Source organism: Ilyonectria robusta (genome assembly GCF_021365365.1).
Source record: "Ilyonectria robusta strain PMI_751 chromosome Unknown BGZ61scaffold_20, whole genome shotgun sequence".
Lineage (NCBI taxonomy): Eukaryota > Fungi > Ascomycota > Sordariomycetes > Hypocreales > Nectriaceae > Ilyonectria > Ilyonectria robusta.
The window spans coordinates 850,683-874,712 of NW_025764454.1; the positions used below are offsets into that span (position 1 = coordinate 850,683).

Here is a 24,030-nt window from a genome sequence, read left to right on the forward strand (position 1 = left end):
CAATTAGATGAGATTGAGTGTGGTTTACCTGCCTACGAGCAGACTCAGGCATATATTAGATAACAGGGAACGATGCATAGAATGATACAAGCTATTTCCATTTCATCCACATAGACAATGAGCAGATTCAGCGACCATGTCAACTGTTCCCTAAACACCCGGATGACAAGGTTATAGGTCTCGAGACAAATGACAATACACAGCAGTAAATATTTCCGAGGATTCATGAAGCGTCCCGACAGTATACAATAGTCTCTTATTCGTTTATTTAGGTTTACGACCATCTTGATGAAGCTGTAGAAATCGCCACTCGCAGTTTATCGCTATAGGGTAGCTCCAGGGTAACTCAAAACCACTCAGTGTTGGTCATGATTCTTCCCTGAATATCCTGAGTTAGAGTGAATATACATAGACCTTGTTGAACGTTTCTTGTTAATTGGTGGGTTTTTATGTATTTTCATAATTATGTTAACAATCAGCTGACAGGTAGTGTTGCTGTGTGGAAGGCAAACACCACGATAGTGCGACACTAAGGAAGGTAGTGCATTCGCATGATGGTCTTGGGTTGACACCACAATAGTATCCAATGGGCGTCATAGTGTGAACAAGAAAAACGCTTACAAGGGAGTTTGAAAAAATTGAATGGTTGATGGAGCTGTCTTTCTATCAAGTTATCCCTGTCGCATTTCAAATTCAGCTGGTAGTCTCAGCCCTGCAACTTCAGTTCTCAATGCTGTCACGACTAAACCGAGTGACGAATTTCCAAGTCCTTGCAATTATTTTACTATTCAGGTTCCGGAACCTTCAAGCGCTTTTGGGTCCTCATTTTTGGACCAGATCACCAGCGCGCATCGTTACAGGCTGACTCTTGACTTCCAGTGTCCATTGGTGGAAGGCTCTCGGTAGGTGTCTATCTTGCCGCGCTAGATATTCCTGGAGGTTCATAGATTTCACCCACCAGATCTAAACTTCGTTCTTTCCACGATAAGCATGTCCCAAATATTGGTATAGGTTTAATGGTATTACTAGAGAAATCAGATGCTTTACTCAAACATCAGGCCACGGTCACGTACCCACCTCGGTTCCGCAGATTTGCTAATATGTACGTAAGTAGACATGGGTAGTGTGGGTAACATCACCCTCACTCCTCATGTTCACGAGGGGTGATTGCGTGAGGATTGTTAATCTTTTTTATTACGAAATGACAGATTGGAAGAGGAAACCATTATTAAGACCCCATGGTCAATCTGCGGAGAAAATAGGCGATTGTGGGAGCGACTCTGGGGATGAAAAAGCTGCGGAGGTGAAGGTTGTGGAGGTGGATTATGGCGATGCTAACTCGTAACTAGTGAACAGGGATCTCCACCTGGAAATACGCCAACATTTTCAACTCGTTCGTGAACTTTGGATGTGATGTGAAGCACAACGGCTTGAAATTCTAGGGCGGAATACACATTGTCGACGACATAAGCCTGATTAGACACATTCTTGACTAGTTATAGAAATACATGCTATAATAAAAAAGTGAGGGTAAGCGTTATTTTGACATTAACATGAAGCATACACAACACGGCCTTCGAAACACGACACCACCCGGAATTCACCGCCCGAAGGAAGTGTAAGCCCCCATTTTTGGACGTCGACTAACCAGTTGACCGACTCTAGTCCCCAAGTGGTGGACGTATAATATTTCCGCAATGTCATCCGGCGAACAAAGCCATTTGTCGATGCACGCCCTTTGATTGTTGTCCTTAGTTGGGCGTTTTAGAGGCCCGCTATAAGTGGTACCGGAAACCAGACCGGAAGACACGACACGAGCACCTGGGGCCAGTTCTCGGAGCATTTATCACCGCGCTATTTACGAGGACTCGTGATGGGTCTATGAAGGAAGGTAAATCTTCTTGCATGCAGCAAAGAGGGCCTTGAATGACCCGCCAGTCCATGCATATTGATCAAGCATATAATTCCACGTCTGTCTTTTCTTTTGGCATGCGTGAGGATGCTACGCCGTACGAGGCCTGAGGCTTAAAGCATCGTGTCGAGCTGGACATGGATTGTGAGATCCCCTGCACACTGGGACGGGGATCGGCAGAGGACCGAGGCCGGGAATATGCACTTTGCGAGCTTTCATTGGTTTGATTTAGCCCCCTACGTAAGCTGTTTCAATTTCTCATGGCTGGACAATGCCAGTCTGGTACGTGTGGCCACTTTTTGGGAGCCGATCAGGCGCTAGCTGCCGGCTCTTCCCTTAGCTCCGGCGAAACCGTAGCATTGGGAGCGCTCTGGGAGTAATGGGACTCTGAGGAGGCGGTTGAGAGGGCGATCTACTGCGAGGCGGCGAGCGTGGCCAAGCCGAGGGAGGCGACGATGCCGTGGTGATGCGAGCTGGATCGGAAACTCGGCGTTGGCGGCATCAACGCGCATGGTGGCTCGATGCCGCGACGCCACCACCAGCATTTCTTCTTCTAGAAACACGGGAATCGATCGATGAAGAACAGCAAGGGTGAACCCCAGCCTTGGCACACTTGGCAGCACTCGGCGGCTTGGCTGCTTGGCGCACTGAGACCGCGGCGGCGCAATCCACGCACCCACGCAGAGCCGCGCTTCCACGAATCGTCCTATTCCCGCCAGCCCTGCACCCACGCAGCGCAGCTTATATAAAACAGTTTGTCAACCTCCACGAGGCATAAGTGGGCGACCCGGTCGACCCGGGGCCCGCTGCCAGGAGCGTATAGTGTTTTACTGGAGCTGGCCGGCTAAGTCGGATGTTAGCACTGGGGGAGCGAGCAAAGGCTCCTACACGGGCCACTGTATCGCCATCAATCCGGTCGACGAGAAGAATTATCAAAGGCGAGTTAATTAAGCGTTGCGTGCTCCGCTTCGCCACCCGTGGCATCCTTGGCCACCACGAGTTCTACCCACGGGGAACGGCTGTGGCCAGGTGGAGGCCGTGGGACGCGGGTTAGATGGCGTGCAGATGAAGCTTGCTGGCCTCGTGGAAGCAGATGGCTTGGGGATGGAAGCATCCGTGGAATTACTGCTATGAGGTATTTTGCTGCCCGTCGTATGGTTTCGGCCGTCTCATGACTCTCGATGGATGGGATTGTGGATGTGGTGCCCGATGTCTCCAGCTTGACCCACGAGTCCGGAGCCCAAGCTCTGATATGTGCCTGGTCTGATTACTGTATGGCACTGTCAATGGAGACAAAGCGAGTGCTCTTTGTTTCATCGACACTGCTATCTTTCGAATCTGCTCATCAACGCCCGCAGCGATGGATCCTTCAACGGCTTCTCCGGCGGCGAGGCCAAGGAGCTAGCCGCGGGCCGATCGCTCGGGGAAAATGATGTCAGCCCTGGCATCTTGACGCTCAGAAAGCCATGGAGCGCGTTTGAAATTGAATCGCCAGCAACAGCACCAGCCCGCGATCTCCCCCAGGCTCGCATGAAGAAGAACGACAGGCTAAAGCATCCCCAACATCTTCTCCGTACGGAGAGAAACCCACACTCCACACAATTCAACGACGGCTCCGACAGGTGAATGCAACGAGGCCGCAGAATTGTGGGTTCCATGCCCTTGTTCTAGAACATAGCGCGGGTTCTTTTCAGGGGGACGGATGACAACACGACGGCGCCTTTGGTGGAGATGGTGGAGCCGCTGGAGCCTCAATGCAATTCACCAGACCAGGTCGAATGTTGGAAAAACCTTGTTACGCAAAGCGATTGTTCCTTAGTTTGATAACGAGCCGGCTCCGGGGCGGGGACCCCAGACTGTTGCCGGTCTGCTTCCGGTCCATCTGAGGCGCTGTTAGTGACCAGTTCTGTAACTAGACGCGATGATCAATACTCCACTAAGCACTAAGCAAACGGATGGATCGAAAGGGTTTTAAAGCTCCATTCCCCAGCTCGTTGATCGCCACTTGTTCCCAGACACCACCCGGACTCTTCTCCTCCATCCTCATCTCACACTCTCAGCCGGCACAATGGAGGACCTACACGACCCCCGGAAGCCCCAGCCGCTCAACGATGACTCGGCCGCCCTCCAGCAGCTGGGCCACAAGCAGGAGCTGCAGCGGAACTTCTCCAAGGTCTCGATGCTGGGTCTCGCGTTTGCCATCCTCAACACCTGGACTGCCCTGTCCACCTCCATCAACCTCGCCCTGCCCTCCGGCGGCCCCAGTGCCATCATCTGGGGCTTGATGGTTGCCGGCGTCTGCAACCTCTGTCTCGCCGTCTCTCTCGCCGAGTTCCTGTCCGCCTATCCCACTGCTGGTGGCCAGTACCACTGGGCGGCCATTGTTGCGTGGCCGCGCTGGTCGCGAGGCATTAGCTATGTGACGGGATGGATCAACGTTGCCGGATGGGTCGCTCTGACTGCCACCGGACCTCTCCTAGGAAGCACCATCATCGTCGACACCATTGCGTTCATGAGCCCCAGCTACAAGTCCGAGACCTGGCACCAGTTCCTCATCTACGTCGGCTTCACCTTCATCGCCCTGGTCATCAACACCTTTGCCACCCGCCTCCTCCCGCTCTTCAACAAGACGGCCTTCCTGTGGAGCATGGCCGGCTTCATCATCATCAGCATCACCGTGCTGGCCTGCGCCACCCCCGATTACCAGAGCGGCAAGTTTGTGTACGGCGAGTTCATCAACGAGGTCGGCTGGCCCGATGGCCTTGCCTGGATGCTTGGTCTGCTCCAGGGCGCTTTTGCCCTTACTGGTTTCGATGCCACCGCCCACATGATCGAGGAGATTCCCAACGCCCGCGAGGAGGGTCCCAAGATTATGATTTACTGCATCGGCATTGGCATGCTCTCCGGCTTCGTCTTCCTCAGCTGCCTGCTCTTCGTCATGAAGGACCTCGACACCGTCCTCAACTCCCCCGCCGGCCCTCTTCTCCAGATCTTCTTCGACGCCACCAAGAGCAAGGCTGGAAGCGTCTGCCTGGTCATGTTCCCCCTCATGTGCATGGTCTTCACCTCCACCGCGCTCATGACCACCAGTGCTCGCATGACCTACGCCTTTGCCCGAGACCGCGGTCTTCCCTTCAGCGGCGTTTGGGCCGTTGTCCACCCGACTCTGGATGTACCCGTCAACGCCCTGCTCTGGACTACTGGCTGGGTTATTGTGTTTGGCCTGATTCTGCTTGGTTCTAGCAGTACCTTCAACGCCATCACTGCTGCCTCCGTCGTTGCTCTCGGTGTTACCTATGCTATTCCTCCCGCCATCAATGTCCTGCGCGGAGGAAACATGCTTCCCGAGTCCAGAATCTTCAAGCTCAGCACCCCCGTCCGGTGGATCTGCAACTTGGTCGGAATTGCCTGGGCCATCCTGACCACTGTCCTTTTCGTCTTCCCTCCCGAGATGGCGGTGACTTCCTCCAACATGAACTACTGCGTTGCTGCTTTTGGCGTCATCCTGCTCATTGCTGGTACTACTTGGGCCATTGACGGACGTAAGAACTACAAGGGACCCCGCCTTGAAGTGTGTGATATCGATGGTGTGGAAAACTACTCGGGAGAGAACTACGCGGGAGAGACCAGCTCCTCGCCCGAGGAGGAAAGCAAGACGGCCAAGTAGACCATCCTTGACTTTACTGTATACTAGATAGCATTTATCTTTCATAAATATTGAGCGATTTTTAAATAAAAGAGTTTGGAACTCCGCGATACTTGTGCAAGTAACCTTGCTCTCTCACCCTGTTGATCGCCCTACCGGTGTTACCCTCTTGTTTCTATTTAGAACAGCGAGAACACCCTTGAAGGTTTCCCTAATTGAAAATTTCTCAAAGATCAACTGCCACTGCTACTTCACTGCACCGCTCAAAGCAGCTGTTCGCAACGGCACTCGGAGCTTCTGTCTGTGCTGCTGAGGATTCGCGCTTTGTGAGATGACTCTTGGATGGTTTTCGTATACCTAAATCCACACTGTGAGCACGGGTGCGCTTGGTATGTTGTACGAATAGGATGTGCCGCCTGCTTCTTCTTTGTTGGCTGTCCGCCATCCATTTGTCTCACGAGCTGCATGTGACTCGCTACCACTCTCACCTTGCACTCTCTTCTCAACTGCCGAATTAGAGTCACAGGCCGTGGAGATCACACTCCTCTCTTACTAGGTAGGTTACGTTGCTACGTGCCGTCGCACTCACCATAATTCCCTCCCGCCGAGGAGCCAGACACACCGGCAGCGATGCCCTCACCTTCACTCAGCCGCCTTCAACCCACCTCCACACAAAGGCCTTCTGCTGCCCCTATCTTGAGAAGTAAAAACAAGACCCAATCATCCGATGACCGTCAAAATGAACGCGGACATGGAACGTCGCATCCGCGCCCGTATCCCAACCATCGAACAGATCCGGGCCGTCACCTGCCAGCCTGGCATGTCAATCGGCGTCATTCATCATGGTCAAGAGATCTTCAAGTACAGCACTGGCGCGTTAGATCTCACGACGGGCCAGAAACCCGACAGTGATACACTCTACTGCATCGCGTCGCTGTCTAAGGCGTTTATGGTGGCAGCCCTGGATTTGCTCGTGCAGGAGAAGAAAATATCCTGGGACAGCACCATCACTTCCATCATCCCCGAGTTCAAACATGTCGACGAGCCCGGTATATTTGCCAATATGACGCTCCAAGATATCTGCTCCCACCGCACCGGCCTTTTGAGTCTCGACGAGATCACACAGGGCCTTGACGCTCGTATCTTGATCCACAAGAAGGACGTTGTCAAGGTCTGCAATGCATTGCCTGTGAATCATGACCTCCGTACGCACTTTCTCTACAACAATGCCATGTACGAACTGGCCGGGAACATTGTCGAACGTGTTTCAGGCAAGCCAACCTGGGGCGATTTCTATCGCGACCGCATATTCGACCCGCTTGGAATGTCGAGAAGCACTGCGTTTAGATCCGTCCACGAGACGGATAGCAACATCGCTACGCCGTACATGATTCTTACCGACGGCAGCCCATTTCCCATTGCGCCAACCGAGCTATCCGCCGATTCCATGAATGGCGGCTCCGGTGGTGTGCGAAGTTCAGTGAATGACCTACTCAAGTGGTGCAAGTGCCTCCTCGTGTCTTTCGATCCAGACTCGGCCGCGGGCAACTTGGTTCAATTTGAGTCGCCTATTTGGAACAGGGCCACTATTGCCGACCCTCAATGTGCCGAGTATGGTGACTATTGCCTGGGATGGTGTCACCATCGAACACCAGCAAAACTTGGTCTCATCTCGCCCAATAGGAGTCTGGAATCTCCCACTCTCGGCTCGAGCTCCCCTTCTCTGCTTCTTTACAGTCACCAAGGCGACGTACCTGGTTACACGTGCAATATTTACATCATCCCCGAGACCAAGTCAGCCATGGTTATTCTCTCTAACGGTACGGGCTTATCCGATGCCACAGACTGGGTGGCTCAAGACCTGATACAAACCATGTATGGCCTTTGCCCAGAGGTCGATTTCGTGGGCGTGGCCACTCAAGCGCGCACCAAGTACCTCTCTCACTATACCAATGATTTTAAAATCCCTCTTGAAGAGAATCGGCGATTGGGCACCCAGGCCCCTAGCTTGCAGGAACTGACTGGCTCGTACGTCATGGATGGGCTCGACGTTGTCTGCCTCGATATGACTGTGGATCCCAAACATTCAGGTAAGCTGCGAATGAGGGTCAATAAGCAGCCTGACCAAGATTGGGACCTGTGGCACTACCATTTTGACGTGTACTGCCACCTTCCTGATACCTACGACGAATGTCTTTCTAGGGGGCTTGACAGGACTTTGTGTTCGTCGTTTCTCATTTCATTCACCCGCGACTCAAAGGGATCTGTGCATGGTTTGTGCTGGAAAATGGATGGCGTGGATGTACACTTCTCCCGCATCTCACTTTTGTGAGCCATCGCGTGAGTGTACTGCCATAATTGCCATGACGACAGTAGAAATTTATCGACATCGGAGGATTGCTGGATAATGATCAGGTGGAACCCAGACCAATAATCTTGGCATTGAGGATATCGAGGACGAAAGATGGCTTTACCGGGCAAGGACGGACGGCCCAATTAAGAAATGCTCGTGAGTCATTCATCTTTTACTCGGGCCATCCCAAGATCTCTTGTTAGATCCTATGCTCCTTGGCCAGGACGTTCTCGTTCGGAATTGGGGAGTGCGTATCAAATTGAGGTTGTGCAATTCTAGGCCTTGCGTACAAAGATCTAGTTCACTAGATGCATTTACATAACGTGCTAGGATGTAATAAATCTCTGATACTGAGGTAATTGTCGCTCTGGGGTACTACTGAACTGTCGAACAACATTCGGAGGTGTCAAATGGGCAACTGCCAGCGCTGAACATCATCGGATTTCCGATATGGTGTAGTGGACTATCATTCCGCGTTTTCATCCTGAAAACATGCCCGCGGCGACCGGGGTTCGATTCCCCGTATCGGAGGCGTTGTCAGCCTATTCTTTTTGCATTTTTGCCCTCATTTTAGTCTGTTAGGAGTGGTGACAAAGGGACATAGGGTCGTTTATATATGGCGCGGATTGTAAGGGCGCAGGGTCACATGGCGCGACTATGATTCTGGCGCGAGCAGCATAGGCTAATAAAACTCTGAAAAGGATACTAAAAGAGAAAAAGCATATTTCCAACACAAAATGCAAAACTGCGGTTGAAAGTCATTGATTGCTGGCTAACCCGTTGCTGAGTTGCGGTTACATCTGTCTTACCGCCGCCCGTTTTCCACTTTCTAACATGTCTGTCCTCCACCACAGCTGGACACCAACTTTAGCTCGATTGACAAGTATAAGAAGACAAGAAGTATTATAAATAGCCTCATCATCAAATCCCGCTGTTTCTTCCTTTCAAGGTGCCTGCCATAGTTATAGTCACGGTGCTAGAGTACGTATTGCTCTTCGTTATGGTTCACGGAAACCTACTCTATCATGATACTCTACTTTTGTATGCATTGCATCACATCACGTCGTAGTCTGCTGTCTATTCTATGACTAGTGGTACTGCGGTTCGCTTCTTCTAAGCGTCCATAATCACGACGAACCAGTATAAGCAACTGCAGTCCGTGTAGGCGCTGGTCCAATCCCTAGTCATCTAGGTCACGAATATGCTGCTGGAAGCGCTTGAAATCATCTGGTATTGTAATCTAAAATTCCGCCGAAAGACTACAAATAAACTGATACTTGACTAAACATAACCTGCCCTTGTCGCAACTGTTTAAGGTCCTGCCTCTGGTGCCCCGCAGCAGGATTATCTTCTCCAAGGCTCGCTTAACCCCCCGGACCAACACAACACCCAACCAACCAACCAACCATATTGAACTCTTCGTGCTGCAATTACCAGGGTACGTGTCTATCGGTCTGATCTCATACGTGCCCGCTCGTATTGTCTCCGCTTTGATGGGACCACTCGGTCTGATCATTATCCGACTGTCTCCCTACAACGCGCTCCTTTCCTCTTTCTCTTTCCCCCTCACCACCTTCACTCCATTCCTGAGCGAATTATTCCTTTCACTTAAACTAAGGCAAGACGAGAATGGCAGACCAATCTACTCCACCGCCGAATGTCGGTAGCCCGAGCGGGAAATCTCCGAGTCCGGCTCGATCCCCTCCAGGAGTAGCTCCGGATCCTATCGAGGTGCTGGTAATTACCACCGAGAATTCCACCATCAACTACTCAGAGCTGCGCGGCTAATCAGACGTTCTCTGGTTCAAGGATGATGAGGGAGATGATGGCGATAACGACACCGCCCTTGGCAGTGATGACAAGCAAGAACCCTGACCACATTGGCATACTGAAAATAATATTGACACTATGTAGCGCAAGCTCAACCGCATCTATCACATCGACTATTCTTCAGTATCGTACTATTCAGGGCCGAACTTTCCACAGCGAGAAATTCAACACCGAGTATTTTGCGCCAAATGACGATCAGCAGAGTGAATCCATGGACATCACGTAACTCAAACACTCCTCCTACTGGTACCCAGTTCATTGGCTAACATCTTGCTAGACACCACTATCTTACCATGCTTCTTGACAACAAGTTATTTCAAGCACCGTTGAAGAAAGACATGCAGGCATGTACATTTTCTGTGCCAGTGGATTGTCGCTCCGAACTAACATCTCATAGAAAGTTCTGGATGTAGCCACAGGAACTGGTAGGTTTTGTCTATCTGACAGTGAGTAGTAATTCTAACTTATATGTAGGCATCTGGGCAATGTAAGTAGCAGGGAGAGCAACCGAATTGCAACCAGTTTAACTATTAATGCTGGCAGTGACTTTGCGGATGAGTTTCCAAATGTTGAAGTTATAGGGACGGACTTGTCGCCTATCCAGCCGACTTGGGTTCCCCCAAATGTCAAATTTGAGCTCGAAGATGCAACAAAGAGCTGGACTTGGCCAGAAAACACCTTTGACTTTATCCACATGCGCTATCTTTTTGGTGCCATTGCGGACTGGAACGCGTTGTACGAGGAGGCGTATCTTCGCTGCAAACCCGGTGGTTGGGTGCAATCCTGCGAGATCGACCCTCCGTTTTACAGCGATGATGGGACCGCTGATGACGAGACTGCAATGCAAACGTGGAACGAGTTGGTTCGCGAGGGCGGTAAGAAGTTCGGCCGTACGTTTTGTGTCGTCGAGGAGGGTCTGCAGGTGCCAGGAATCAAAGCCGCTGGCTTTGTTGACATCCAGGAGGCAAACTACAAGGTAATCTCTGTTTAACAAAGGTTTGATGTAGTATCTGACCCGAATTTAGGTGCCTGTCGGTCGATGGGCCAAGGATCCCAAGCTGCGCGATGTTGGGCAGTTTCTCCGCTCAACCATGGAGAATGATATGGAAGGTAGGGACCCATTTGAGGCATCTTTCTCAATCATAGATAGCGGTTGAGATTGTAGGGCGTCGTGAAAGAAAAAAACTAACGCCTTTTAGGATACACCCTACTACTATGGCACAACATCATGTGCTGGCCCAAGGACGAATACCAAGTTTTCCTTCTAGGATTGCGCCAGGCCTTAAAAAACAAGCGTGTTCATTCATATATGAAATTGCGCTATGTCTGGGCCCGGAAACCCGAGGTGGATGAGGTGGTTGAAACCTAGACTAATCCAGTTGTACCTCGTCCAGTTGTAACTCGATAAGAATGACTCCATTGCCTCCTTTGTTTATAATCGCCGGTAGTTATGCAAGAATTATGCATGCCGAGCTCCGCATGCGCAACTCATACTTCGGGACATCAGTGAATTTTCCCAGAAAATATTTGAAGTTACCAAAATCGGCCAACAGGGTCGATGTGCATTTAAATTTGTCCTTGGCTCCCATTGGTAGCTGGTCCACGTCCTTGTCCAACCCTACTGGCCGTTCTCGAAAACTTTGTCTCCGTGTTTAATTATTTGGCTGTCTCGGAGAAATTTCTGCACTCGGGGCATGAATCCAGGATTCAAACTGTGCCTCACTTGTGATTTGGACTACCATTACGCACTACTAGCAAGATTTTGCAACGGTTTACTGCTCATAAGCCTTTGTTCTCATACGGCCCCCAGCGGTTACATTGAAGTGAGTTGTCCGAATATTCAGCAAACACACCCTAACGCTTTATCCTGGTCCTTAGCATGAAGCTCAACATCCTAAGAGTGGCGCTTCCAATGGCAATATTATCAACAACAGTGGGGGCATCGTGGTGTTCAATCAAGGCGATAGAAGGCAGCAAAGAGGAAATATGGAATATAAACCAAGGCCTTTGCTGGCGGTTGTTTGGTCGCGGATCTAATATTTTTTACTGCTGGAATCCGGAACTTACTCCATGTTGCGATGTGGGCGAAAGCGAGCTCGAATATAGGCGCCTGGTTAACATAGGGTATGTCTTATGCCGCAAGAACCCGCTGGAACCTGAGAAACATGAGCTTCCTTTGGGAGTGAAGGCCGAAGTTATTGGGTGGTAGAGTTGTAGAGATTTCTTCAGGCAGAGACTTCAAAAGGCGAACCTTTGAATGATATTTTTACCTGGACTTTCGATGGTTGCAATGTTCATAGGACGGTCAGTGATGAGGCGATGGTATCAAAACAAGCCTGGAAAACTGCGTCCGCTGATAGAGTGATGTGAGCCGAGGAAACAATAGATTCCTTGGATAGCCTTGCACGTCTGAGTTTTAAATCTTGACAGAACATAATATTGATAGAGGGGTGACATCCAGCAGTTCTTTGCTGGCTTCGAGGTGCTAGAGGAGCTAGCATTCTACTGCTTTTCTCCATACATCATCTGCCAGGCCCTGAGGCAGATTCGAGGACCAGGCGATTCCAATTAATCGCGCTTGAGCCCCTCCCCATTGGTGAATATTGGAAGCTTCACTCCAGCGCCGAATGAACTGATTAAAGGCATCTTCCACTGCCCCCAACGTCTCGTCGTACGCATGCAACTGATGTGTCCATAAACTGAACGCCCCCACGAAAGCCTTCCAAAACCAGAAATCGGCCGCTCGTCGGTCGTTCACTTCATTAATCGTTTGATGAAGATCACGCATGAGGATCAACATCAAGCGTTTGAACAGTCGGGGCTCTATCGGATCGCCACCATTCCAAAGACCCAAAACGCCGTGCATGTAGAGTCCAGATGTGATAGCCATGCTACACCAGGAAGTTATAAATCCTTGACCAGTTGAACAATCTTTTCTTGCGATTTTGTCGACACTGAGGGACAAAATGTGGGAGCGGAGGAGTGCAACGGTCAGCCTTGACGCTGAACCCTCGGCCCAAACCCATCCCGGATCACCTTCGAACAGTTCGAGACTCGCTGAATGAGCTGATTTGGTCAAGATTCTCAAGCACTCGATGATGGGAAATCCATCGGTAGCGCCGAAATTTGTTATTGAGGGAAGCATGCCAAAGTAGGGGACCAGCTGTATGGACTTTAACAACATTTCGAAAGACCCGATCTCTTGTGACCGCCATCGATGCAACAGCGAGATCATTTTTGAGAACTGAATGGATTTGCTGGTTCCAAACATCTGGACAAGGGCTCTACTCCCTTGTATTCGACTCTTGAGGCCATGGACCGAGTTCCACGATCTATAGCAAATTTAGAGATCGGGTGCACAAGGGAGGAGAAGGACTCACAGGATTACATAACGATTCACAAGTTCATCATTGAGGCCCAACTGAGCATCAACATCGTAGCTCATGGGACAGTGGAGGTCCATGACTGTGACGAGTCCATCAAGGTGTGTTTCACCAGCCGCGACGTTTCCCAGGGCACACTTTGTAAAAACATCAGTTTTGCAAAAGAAAGGAGGATGAATGGCAAGAACAATGTACCTCTGCAAAACATAGAGTCGCTATATGACGTACGAATGTGGTCATATCGTCGGATCGTGAGTTCTCAACCCACTCATTCAATAGGCGAATGGTCTCGATCTTGTGGAATAAAAAGGTGGGCTCGTACGATCGAAACCCTCCAACTTTCCAAGCATAATGTAACCCAGCGACGAGAAGAGTGTTTCGGAGGGCGTCTGGATGCTGAATCACAAAGAATAGACTGGGAAAAGAGCATTGGCTATCAAGTAGAGGATGATAAGGAGGAGGCTACTCACGTGTCTTTCTCTTTTACTTCCAACGAGCCGCTGAAGGTGTTGTTTGCTTGGTGAACTGAACTGAACGGTTAACGTCGTTTGGTCCCGTGGAAAATATCACTCACAATAATGCAGAAGCTCTCTTGACTTGAATGGCATGCTGATTGCAAAAGAATCAAACGGATCGGCGAGTTTTGTGGCCAACGGCCCATTCCACACTACTTGCAGCTGGGCCGATTGTGTGATCCAGGGCTGCTGTTCGCAGGGGAGCGCCAGAGCCCTGCGGTCTCGAAGTGGAAGGCTCAGGGAGCTGAACTCGCATAGCCTCCCTGCACTGATACACCTAGCGCTGTTTCTATTAGCGGATACGTTCAACTATGATCGACTATCCACGTTTATTCCGCCAAATGCAAGTGCTGTTGAACTCACCAGCATGGCTGGTCCCCATCGCATCGAACGCGACGCTTTCTGCAGGTGAGACACCCGCTCCGGCTCCGAGTATGGCACCTTCGTGTCCTCTGGGTCCCCCCTGTGACTTGCTGGTCCATTGCAGTAGATGTCGGCACTTCAATTGATGGGGAGACTGCGAGGGCAATTAAACAGCGATATATTCACGCTCCAGGTTCGCATGACTGCATCTCGCTGGTAAGCGCTAGGTGTTACTCGGATCCAGCAGATGTAGATTAGTCGTGCTTCCGATAGTGATGACAGCCTCTCTGAGTGTGAGTATTAACAGACTAACGTGTACCCACTATAATTAGGCACTGATTAGATAGTCTGTTATGCCAGTGTATTACCTCTTTATTCCCGGCTAACACCAAATACACCACCATTTGGGTGGCTTTGTCGCCGCACGGGACAAAACGAACGCAAGCAAAGTCAAGAACACAGGCTAAGCCATTTTCGGACGAATAGACGAGCCACGAAAATGTCCCGGTCGTGCATGACGAAGTATTCAGTGAGGGAGGGCGGTTTTGGAGTCTCAAACAAGACCAATATTTCCTATTTAAGGGCCCAATTTTCCTCCATTTCACCTTAGACTCAACTTCATCTTCATCTCTTTTACACACATCATCTACTTCAACTCTTCATCATGTCTCAAAAGCCCACTATCGTCTTTGTGCCCGGAGCATGGCACACCCCCGAGACTTGGGATAAAGTCATTTCAGCACTTGAGCCACATGGGTTCAAGTGTATCGCCGTGGCACTTCCATCAACATTGTCCGTTTCCGCAACTTTTCCGGATGATATCAAAGCTGTTCAAGACTCAATCTCGGCCGAAACCACCCAGGGACGTGATGTCATCGTGGTGGCCCACTCTTATGGTGGTGCGGTCGGCGGCAGCGCCCTCAAAGGCTTCACCTCTCCACGAGACGGCTCTTCATCCAAACATGGTCACGTCATTGGATTTGTGTTGATTGCTTCTGGGTTTTCGGTGGGCGGTGTTACGTTTCTGGATGCCCTTGGTGGGAAGCCGCCGCCAATCTGGAAGGAGGATACAGAGACCGGTTTGGCTATTCTTGTAGTTGACGAAAGAGAACTCTTCTATCACGATCTCCCAGAAGAGGAAGGAAACTACTGGGTTGGAAAGCTTACAAAGCAGTCCATGAAGGCGTTTACAACAGGCGCCGATGTCGGTTACCCAGGCTGGAAGGAGGTTCCAGTCTGGTATCTTGCGACGACGGAGGACAGATCGCACCCAACAGAGGTGCAGAGAATGATTGTGCAAGCCGCAAAGAACGACGGAGGTGATGTGACTCTGCGAGAGATTGCGACCAGCCATTCGCCAATGTTGAGCAAGCCTAGCGAAACTGCCGACATTATCTTGGAGGCAGTGGCTGCGATGACCAAATGAGCGAAGATCATCGGTTTGGAGGTGGAAGGAGGAGATCATGTATGTGTATATGACGCACAGTACAAGGCTGGCGATGGGAAGCTCGAACATGTCAGAAGGAGTTTCGTATGCGAAAAATTCTCCTCTCTTTAGAAATGGATCACTGCGACCCCGGATGGGGTTGGCTTTAGCTTAACAACAAATCTCACGTCATTGACGATGTCTTAATTTTATCATCTTATCGTGACAAACAGTTCTCTGATGTTCTTGTGTTGTTCTCTCTCCGCTGTCACTCCGTCCCGACCAACCCATTAATGCAACGCGCCATCCTCAGTAATTTTGCCTAAGCCACACGCCATCATACAATATTCGTTCGAAGAGAACCTATTTGGTCTTAAGACGCGAATTAAAAATGGCAACATCGTAGTTCGCAACATGAACAGCCTGCTTATTGATTATAACGCAACGTCAGATATTCACACGCAGAGTGTGGAGGATACGAAAGATAGTAAACGTATATTAACGAGGTAGCATATTTTCAAATTTAAACCCAGAGCCATCTAATCGATCAATAAACTATTGGGCCAACTTCTCTGGCATACATTTACCTCATCCATGAAGAAGACCCAGTCGGCCCAAATCAGCCCCCAAGATATTTATCGCCCTTTGGCCAAGCTTCTACTCATCGGGCATTATTACAGCCTCCTTTGATTGTGCATTTGCCTTTGGTGATAATGCTGAAACCAGTTAGTGTCCATAGCCACTGACATTAGTCTAGGACGAAGTTGCCATGCTCCACCATGTTTGGTAGGGTGGCCCGATGGAGAGACACTTGGGAGTCTGTTACCCTACCACATAACATTCGATGCAGGTAGTGAAATCTGGTTGCTAGAAACCACGTGGCTAGTCATAACAGGGATTCGCTATACTGCTCAGGCTGCGTGTCGGTGGTCCGGTGGGGTGAAGGAGGCTGAACTCCGCTAGTGACATGCTGCCCGGATTTGAGGTTGTTTTGATCCGTCGTTGCTATTTTGGCAGTGCGGATAGTTAAGCTAATGGCCCTTGTTGTTCTCATTTTGCCTCAAGAGACAATGGGTGAACGCATTGATGGAATGAAAAACGAAGGGAATCACCAGTCCAGATGAATCATCAGACACAACAGGAGTGGTCTGTTTAAAAAATCAGTGACCAGAGCTGGATGCGGGATGCTTATCAAGGATTTAAACGCGGTTCGTCCTATATCCGGATTGCCATCATCCGGTCTTCACTCACCGATCTTCGGGATCCACTCAAACGTGACCCGACAACCTGTTCCACGGGTTCATAATACCCACTGAGCTGAATTAGCGTCTAATTCCACGATTCTTTCACACTTACAGGTGGTCAGACCCCGGCGTGATTGCCAGTGGGCTGACGCTGGAACGCCTCTTGCTAGTGAGTATTCACTCAGTTGACGTGTGGGTCACGTATCGCCACAAAACTGTCATACCATATTCTCTGGGTCCAACACGGTAGCCATCGTCGTCTTTCAGGCTCGGCATGGATATAAAAACACTCTCTATCGCACACATCTCTTCCGTTTTAACAACTCCTCACTCATCTTCACTCAATCTGCCGAATTCATCAAAATGCCCAAATACGTTCTTACTGGGGCGGACGGAAACCTTGGAAGCATCGCAGCTTCCTATGCCCTCGAGATTGTTAATCCGGAGGACGAGCTCGTCTTCACCACCTACAAGCTCGAGGCTATCCCATCCCAGACGCTCGATTTATGGACGAGCAAAGGCATCAACGTCTGTGTCGCCACGTATGACGACATTGAGAGTCTCAAAACTGCCTTCGCTGGCGCCGAGGCCGTGTCAATGGTGTCGACTTGGTTGTTTGGTGAAGGACGACGTCGCCAAGCAAGGACTGTCATTGAAGCCGCAAAAGCCTGCGGCGTGAAGCGGATTTGCTACACTTCGTTCATTGGAGCCGGTATCCAGGCAGAGAATGAGGAAGACATCCCATTCTTACCTCGAGACCACCACGTCATTGAAAACCTCATCTATGACTCTGGGCTGGATTACAGTATCCAACGCAACTATCTATACGTCGACAACATTCCCACCCTGTTCGCGCCGTCCTGGAAATTTTGTGGGGAGCGGTGGTTAACAAATACCCACGGGATGGCCGGTGCCTACGTTGCGCGAGAGGACTGCGGCCGGGTGATGGCGGCTCTGTTGCTTGGAAAAGGAGAACCAAATACAGTCTACGACATCACCGGCCCAGAGGCGATTACCAATGAACAGGTCTTCAATTGGATGTGCAGCCAATCCGGTTACAAGGGAGAGTTGGTGGATTTGCCTGATGAGGAATTGAAGCAGTGGTGGCTGGATCATGGGCTGCCAACAGACTTCTTTGGCGATTTCTCGCAGATTCCCATGAAGCTCTGCATCGGCGACTTGATGTGCTGCGGCGAAATGGTGGCGGATGGCCATATGAAGGAGACGAGCGACAATGTTGAGAAGCTGACTGGTCGGAAGCCAATTCCGTTCCAAGAGGCATTACTCAAGTATAAGGAGATTTTTCCAAGCTCTTAGAGCTTGATAATATTATATTAGTCCAGCGAGTTGAATATTAGTAGATCTTTTACTCAGAGTTTTCACCTGTATTTAATCAGGCATGAAAGGGATGTAGGGTTGAAGGCACAGAACACTCAATAGTAAGTGCGAATGACTAAAGGCGCTTGGTTATCACTGGCCCAAGGCGGGGGAATTTAAACTGATGGATCCAAGATATTTAGATCCAAACTGAAGTCACCCTTGATGGGAGCCATTGAGACATTCAAATGGAGGACTCGCTTACATACAACCAGGCGCAACGGTATTCATTTTGGCCCTGTGGTTGCGATAAATTGAGATTATCTAGTCTGAGACTGAACTATACAATGGAGGAGCTGTCTTCGATCTCACCCAACGCAAGCGGTGCAATTTTTACAACCCAACATTCAACTCTGCTACCTTGTTCCAGCGATGATGTTACTTGACAATGACTATGGCAGTCTCACAATCCCCCTTCTTCAATGCCTCGCCGTACGTTACAGACCCAGTCTGGTAGTTCCCGCAATAGTACTCCTTCATTTGCTGCCACCTCTTTACTATAATCTCTAGCTGCAGAGGTAGTACCAGCTGCAGACTCGACATTGGCTCCGCTACCAGCCAGCTACCGCCATATAGCCATGACTCTTGAGAAACAATTGTGCTACATTTGAATAAAATCATTGTTACCCAAGATCTTGCTTTGCATGTTCTATTTTCTGCGAGTGTGGTGTAACGTGGGAGGGAAGAAGAGAGGGTCTGTTGAAAGGTTGCGTGGAAAAGTTGTTTAGATAGTAAAATGGATTTAGGGTTCTGCGAGTGGTCCTCTACTGGATGCATACAAGCACAGCCTGAGTGTTTAAGTACACCAAACTGCACAAGGAACACCTGCCCCGTGCTCAAGTTAACAAGGAGACTCGTAATCAGTTCGTGGGAAACCTCCTAATTCCCTTCCTCTCGTGATACTTTCTTTTCCAAAACAGACTATTCATTCAATGGCATGATTCAGAATTGTGAGATGTGACAGGAATGAGAATCCCTGCACTGTTGGAAAATTCTTCGTGTCTGCTGGCTCCAGGGTAAGCGACCTGTCTCGTTTTTGGGCCGGGGGGGTGTGTAGTTTGTGTCCACATCTCTTTTCACCGACTTATTTTGCGTAGCATGAAAATCCTCCGTGGCCATTTCATATGCCAAGATGGGCTGATGTGAAATCCGAGCTGTGGAAACAAAAACCTGTCAATCTATTTTGAGATTGTGTGGCAGAATGATTGGACGTCAGTTCCACTCGGAAATCGCTGTCCGAAGATTTTAGCAGAGACGCCTATTTTCTGCTTCTTTGGAGTGTGACGAGCCCCGCCGGCCAGTCCTGAGCCTCCGCTTTATCTACGAAAGCTTCAGGGTTGAATTCTGGTGGAGCCCCTAGTGGCAAGTTTGATAAGAACTTGGCAACAACGCTCCACCCACAACCCAACGTCCAGCGGCGGGAAGAAAATGACGAGAGCCTAAATCGGAGCTTCTTGATTTTTTATAAAATATTTTCTCTGCAATGAAGTCCCGGTTCTATAGTACTTTTATCAACATTTGATATCCAACTGTTAACCATGCCTCACCACCGCGAGTCCCAGGAGGCGGACTACGAGGTCGATGGAGAACCTATTGGCCGACGCACCTCAGCTCTAGAGGAGGCTCCTACACTTGTGCCTCCTTCAGGTTTGGGGAGTCTCCCTCTTGCTCGTCGCAGAAGCAATGCGTCTCGGGTAACTTTCGAAGATAGCCACCCAGAGGATCTTGATGCCTTGGTTCGCAGCGCATCGGCGATCAGCCGGCTTCACTCTCGGGATAGACGAGAATCGCTGGACAATCTATTCGAGCTACCACATATCCAGCGGCCGCGTGCTGCGAAACCTGGCCCTGAGAGTATTATTCGAGAGGTACCGTCGACCCTCAACACTCCTATCCCAACTCGCCCGTCATCTCCGACCTTCGGCTTCGCAACTTCGGGCACAGTGTCACCTGTTGGCCCTTCGGGAACGCAAACTCCTGCAGAGTACGAGATTGGTACTGGTCAGGCTTATCCGGATGTTGGCACGATTAAGTCTACGCGAGGTGCTGTGATTTTGCTCTGCACGTGCGGCGCTCAGTTGATGGACAATGTCTTCATGACGGGTGTCAATATTGCGCTACCTGCTATCCAGAAGGATTTCAACGTTCCGAACAGTGATCTCCAATGGCTTATTTCAGCCTACACACTTACGTTTGGTGGCTTTTTGCTTCTGTCTGGCGTTCTTGCAGACAGATATGGACGACGACTTGTCTTCTGCGCCGGCATGGCTCTCTTGAGTATCTGGACTTTGGCCGACGGCGTTGCCACGTCATTTATCCAACTCGCAATCTTCCGTGCCCTTCAAGGCATTGGTGCTGCTGTTACAGTGCCATCGGCTGTGGGCATCATCAGCAACTACTTTGTCGCCAAGGACCGCACACCAGCTTTGACCATTTTCGGCGCAGCTGGTGCGGTCGGATTCTGCCTCGGCCTCATTTTCGGAGGTTTCCTCACTTCCTCCCTCGGCTGGCGCTACGTATTTTACGTATCGACGTGTGTCACTAGCCTCCTAGGAATCCTTGGCTGGTTTGTCCTTCCCAAGGATCGAATGGATGGCCAGGTGAGACCGAAGCTGGACTTTGCCGGAGCTGGCTTGTCGACAGCTGGACTCATTTTGCTGAGTTTCGTGCTCTCGAGTGGAGGTGAATACGGCTGGGGCAAGGCTTTCGTCATTGTCTTGCTAGTTCTGAGCGTTGGCCTCATTGTCTTGTTCACATACGTCGAGAAGAAAGTCTCAAATCCGATCATGCCGCTGTCTCTTTGGAAACTGGACAACTTTGCTGCACTTTGGATCGGAGGATTTGGTAAGCACAGTTGCCCTATTGACGAGAAGAAATGAGCTTTACTAATATCTCTCAGTCTCTTACGGCGGCTACCAAACAACAATCTACTATACGACACTCATCACCCAAGAGGTTAATGAGCTGAGCGCTGGCCAAACCGCACTTCGATTCCTTCCCATGGGATGCACAGGGTTCATTGTTAGCCTCTCTATGTCTCGGATGCTGGAGCACTTCAACACAAAGATTCTGCTGGTTGTTGGCATGGCTACCTGTGCCATTGCCCCCATTTCCTCGGCACTGATGAAAGAAGGCGACATCAATTTCTGGAAGCACGTCTTCCCAACCACCATCATTGGTGTTGCTGGTACCACCATTGTATACTGCACGATCACAGTAGTGCTGTTGGATTCAGTGCCAACCAACGTCAAGAGCTTGTGTGGAGGAATGATCAACACTGCTTTCCAGATAGGCAGCGGCGTAGGACTTGCGCTTGCGAGTGCTATTGTCCAGGCTGTCGATACTAGCAAGGGTCACAGTATATTGCAACAGTATTGCACGGGACTGTGGTGCTGCGTCGGCCTTGCGGGTGTTGGCATGGTAGCCACCAGCGTCGGAGTTAAGAACAGGGTTTGAACGGTGCTTCAAATCTTAGATGACCAGGCTTGGGTTTATGGGGTTTTCGTGGGATCTCTAATATCCCACAGTAATGGAAAGAAGGAAGGACCGTAGAGAGGGACTCTGGGCCAGGGATGAGTGTAGTATGATAAAACATGATATGCTGGATGGTAGCACTTTTTACAGGAATGTCTCTCCTATATAGGTATGCGATAGCGACAGGGTATTGAATGAGGAGGTGCCCGATAATTGGTACGAAGGAAAGACAGATCGAGAATCACTTAAGAGCCACTCATTTCGGCTTTCAGTTGTGGCCTGGTGAGCCCTCCACATTCTAGCCAGCCGTTTATGGAGCGTGGTACCACGGATTACCAGTTCGGAATCCGTACCGCGTATTTCCTTGCCATGGTCGCTTGCGAGTCATGGCCCGTTTATCGATCCACAAGGCCCGGCGTTCCGCAACGCCCACCGGATATAAATCTGCTAACCCGGCCGAACGGACTCCGCATTCTAGGCCTATCTTGACATATAATTCCGGATATCCAGGTCTGAGCCTGAACAATCTCGTGAATGCCCAATCAAATGAGTCTTTTCAGGCACGCTATATTAGCCCGCATGACTTCGGGGGCTGGACTCCGTCTACACGTGGTGCGGTCCATAATAGCTCACGCCACGACTCACGCCAACGGATGACGAGGACATCGGTTGTGCTGCGCAAATCAAGGATGGTGGTTGAACAGTGGACCAAGTTATTTGGGACACGGGAATGCGGAAATGAGTTTACGTGAAATTTACAAAGACAGTTAAACTTGCAAATATATTTCATTGCCAAGTACGTAGATTCATGCCACCTAGGATGCCCCTTTAGTCCCAATGAATGATAGGCTTCACGACCTGCAGAATCACAGCACTGTTAGAGATTGAGGGAGACCGGCTCGGAAAGCAGGAAACTCACCTTTCCTTGGCGCAAGTCACTCATTGCAGTGTCAAAATCCTTCACAGAGTATATCTTACAAAGCTTATCCACGGGGAAATGGCCCTGTCGGTGAAGCTCCATCAACTGGGGAATGAACTTGACAGATATGGAGATTAGCAGCGGCTTGGAAAGAACCTCAGCACGGAAAAGACTTACCTTTTGTGGATTCGATCCGCCCTCGACAACACCAATGTACCTTTTATTGCTCAGCAGAAATGACATTGGCTCTATCCGGACAACGCTGTTTGGCGGTGGAACGCCAACAGTCGTGGCAGTGCCCCGTGGAGCCAAACACCCAAACAGGGACTCGATAACGGGGATCAGGCCGGTGCAGTCGATGGCGAAATCGGCTCCCCCGTCTGTTATTTCGAGGATCTTGGCCTGGACACCGCCCTCGCCGCAGTTTCTTGAGTTCACGGTATGTGTGGCCCCAAATTCCTTTGCGATGGCGAGCTTCTCGTCAAGGACATCCACGGCTATTAGCTGTCTCACTTGGAGATACGAAGCCGCCATCAGAGCGGCGATACCGACACTTCCAACTCCAAAGATTACGACCGTGTTGGTCTTGTCTGGCTTGAGTGCATTCAGCAACGTGCCGGCTCCTGTCTGGAACCCACAACCAAGCGGCGAATAGTAAGGCAGTGACTCGGGATAGGGGCACTTGACCACGCTCCTCTCAGCCACAACGGACATTCGGGAAAAGGAGGATTGTCCGAAGCATTGGCTGCGAACAGGTGTGCCATCCTCGAGCCTTGCGGGTGTAGAGCTATCGGAGAGGCGGACTGAGCCGGCATTGACTTCGGAGTGGATGTGACAACATGATGGGTTATCGGCAAGGCACTGCTTGCATTTGCCGCAGACGTTGAATGAGAGAAGGACATGGTCGCCGACATGGAGGGACTTGTCCTTGACGTCACTTCCCAGGGCTCGGATGATGCCTGCACCCTCGTGGCCAAAAATTGCGGGATACTCGACACCAGGCAACATGCCTGTTTGAAAAAGAACATCCTTCGCAATGTTAGCTGTTCGTCCTAAAAAACCTGGACTAGACGCACCGTGTGGCAAATGCCGGAGTACTTCATTTCCACTAGCACCTCGTCTGAGCGCACTTCATCAAGAATGATGGGCTTCATCTCGAACTTGTCACCGGGCTTGCGGATGACAAGTGCCTCGGTCTTGATGTTGGTAGGTAGTGCCATGTTTAATGGTAGCTATGTCGATAATAACGGGTAATTCAGACGTGGGAAATAAAACAGGTATGTCATTGATGGACAGGTGTTGTCACCTAGGTTAAATATGCCACATTCCCTTCGCATGTCATCTGCCGAAACTCAGACCTAATACACCTCGGCTCCGTGTACAACGTCTGATCCACACTGACCTCTCGGAAGCGTTCCGTGCCTATCATGACCAATATCTTTGTGAGGTACATCCTCGACGATAGCTGAGCACGCTAGAGAGGCGGGGGTCCCCTGGTGACGCTCATCTGGACGTGCGGGGATCTTGGCGGGTCTCAGCTGGGGAGAAGACGCGGAGAATCTGGGGTAAAAAAAGTGGTCTATGGGGC

At 50.3% G+C, this 24,030-nt stretch overlaps 8 protein-coding genes and 1 non-coding gene across 9 annotated transcripts; 7 read left to right on the forward strand and 2 right to left on the reverse strand.

Annotated features, from left to right (window-relative positions):
- Positions 1–3,855: 3,855 nt before the first annotated feature.
- BGZ61DRAFT_508631 (amino acid/polyamine transporter I) lies at positions 3,856–5,777 on the forward strand (the record flags this gene model as incomplete). Its single annotated transcript, XM_046251964.1, has 2 exons — positions 3,856–5,483; positions 5,742–5,777. The coding sequence occupies exons 1-2, from the start codon at positions 3,981–3,983 to the stop codon at positions 5,775–5,777; spliced, it is 1,539 nt and encodes a 512-aa protein (XP_046100154.1). The 5' UTR covers positions 3,856–3,980.
- Positions 5,778–6,309: 532 nt separating this feature from the next.
- BGZ61DRAFT_361138 (beta-lactamase/transpeptidase-like protein) lies at positions 6,310–7,890 on the forward strand (the record flags this gene model as incomplete). The annotated part of the gene is made up of 1 exon (XM_046241237.1): positions 6,310–7,890. One exon carries the CDS (start codon positions 6,310–6,312, stop codon positions 7,888–7,890), a length of 1,581 nt encoding a protein of 526 aa, XP_046100155.1.
- A 465-nt stretch (positions 7,891–8,355) lies between these two features.
- On the forward strand, positions 8,356–8,442 carry BGZ61DRAFT_t171. Its single transcript has one exon. It is a non-coding gene; the product is annotated as a tRNA-Glu (tRNA).
- A 1,042-nt stretch (positions 8,443–9,484) lies between these two features.
- On the forward strand, positions 9,485–11,258 carry BGZ61DRAFT_458438 (S-adenosyl-L-methionine-dependent methyltransferase). The gene is made up of 9 exons (XM_046246759.1): positions 9,485–9,648; positions 9,721–9,773; positions 9,826–9,963; positions 10,019–10,085; positions 10,139–10,166; positions 10,216–10,228; positions 10,285–10,717; positions 10,767–10,851; positions 10,941–11,258. The coding sequence occupies exons 1-9, from the start codon at positions 9,541–9,543 to the stop codon at positions 11,108–11,110; spliced, it is 1,095 nt and encodes a 364-aa protein (XP_046100156.1). The 5' UTR covers positions 9,485–9,540; the 3' UTR covers positions 11,111–11,258.
- A 900-nt stretch (positions 11,259–12,158) lies between these two features.
- BGZ61DRAFT_458441 (uncharacterized protein) lies at positions 12,159–14,189 on the reverse strand. The gene is made up of 6 exons (XM_046246760.1): positions 14,003–14,189; positions 13,699–13,922; positions 13,595–13,649; positions 13,320–13,539; positions 13,122–13,261; positions 12,159–13,073 (listed from the first exon to the last, which is right to left on the reverse strand). Exons 1-6 carry the CDS (start codon positions 14,119–14,121, stop codon positions 12,236–12,238), a joined length of 1,596 nt encoding a protein of 531 aa, XP_046100157.1. The 5' UTR covers positions 14,122–14,189; the 3' UTR covers positions 12,159–12,235.
- Positions 14,190–14,552: 363 nt separating this feature from the next.
- On the forward strand, positions 14,553–15,614 carry BGZ61DRAFT_427388 (Alpha/beta hydrolase fold-1). Its single transcript, XM_046243699.1, has one exon. It carries the CDS (start codon positions 14,667–14,669, stop codon positions 15,426–15,428), a length of 762 nt encoding a protein of 253 aa, XP_046100158.1. The 5' UTR covers positions 14,553–14,666; the 3' UTR covers positions 15,429–15,614.
- A 1,421-nt stretch (positions 15,615–17,035) lies between these two features.
- On the forward strand, positions 17,036–17,989 carry BGZ61DRAFT_497101 (uncharacterized protein; the record flags this gene model as incomplete). Its single annotated transcript, XM_046251102.1, has 1 exon — positions 17,036–17,989. One exon carries the CDS (start codon positions 17,036–17,038, stop codon positions 17,987–17,989), a length of 954 nt encoding a protein of 317 aa, XP_046100159.1.
- Positions 17,990–19,587: 1,598 nt separating this feature from the next.
- Positions 19,588–21,505, forward strand: BGZ61DRAFT_360926 (major facilitator superfamily transporter; the record flags this gene model as incomplete). Its single annotated transcript, XM_046241215.1, has 2 exons — positions 19,588–20,893; positions 20,949–21,505. 2 exons carry the CDS (start codon positions 19,588–19,590, stop codon positions 21,503–21,505), a joined length of 1,863 nt encoding a protein of 620 aa, XP_046100160.1.
- An 846-nt stretch (positions 21,506–22,351) lies between these two features.
- On the reverse strand, positions 22,352–23,662 carry BGZ61DRAFT_482147 (chaperonin 10-like protein; the record flags this gene model as incomplete). Its single annotated transcript, XM_046249366.1, has 4 exons — positions 22,352–22,381; positions 22,443–22,559; positions 22,620–23,471; positions 23,519–23,662. 4 exons carry the CDS (start codon positions 23,660–23,662, stop codon positions 22,352–22,354), a joined length of 1,143 nt encoding a protein of 380 aa, XP_046100161.1.
- Positions 23,663–24,030: the final 368 nt, after the last annotated feature.

Bases quoted from the DNA above. Each gene is read 5' to 3' on its own strand.
- BGZ61DRAFT_458441 (XM_046246760.1), bottom strand. From the start codon at position 14,121: ATGGACCAGCAAGTCACAGGGGGGACCCAGAGGACACGAAGGTGCCAT. The intron at 13,540-13,594 runs GTGAGTAGCCTC...CTCTTTTCCCAG, and splicing joins GAAGTAAAAGAGAAAGACAC to TCTATTCTTTGTGATTCAGC. The intron at 13,262-13,319 runs GTACATTGTTCT...GTTTTTACAAAG, and splicing joins CGACTCTATGTTTTGCAGAG to TGTGCCCTGGGAAACGTCGC.
- BGZ61DRAFT_458438 (XM_046246759.1), top strand. From the start codon at position 9,541: ATGGCAGACCAATCTACTCCACCGCCGAATGTCGGTAGCCCGAGCGGG. The intron at 9,964-10,018 runs GTAACTCAAACA...ACATCTTGCTAG, and splicing joins AGTGAATCCATGGACATCAC to ACACCACTATCTTACCATGC. The intron at 10,852-10,940 runs GTAGGGACCCAT...AACGCCTTTTAG, and splicing joins CATGGAGAATGATATGGAAG to GATACACCCTACTACTATGG.
- BGZ61DRAFT_427388 (XM_046243699.1), top strand. From the start codon at position 14,667: ATGTCTCAAAAGCCCACTATCGTCTTTGTGCCCGGAGCATGGCACACC.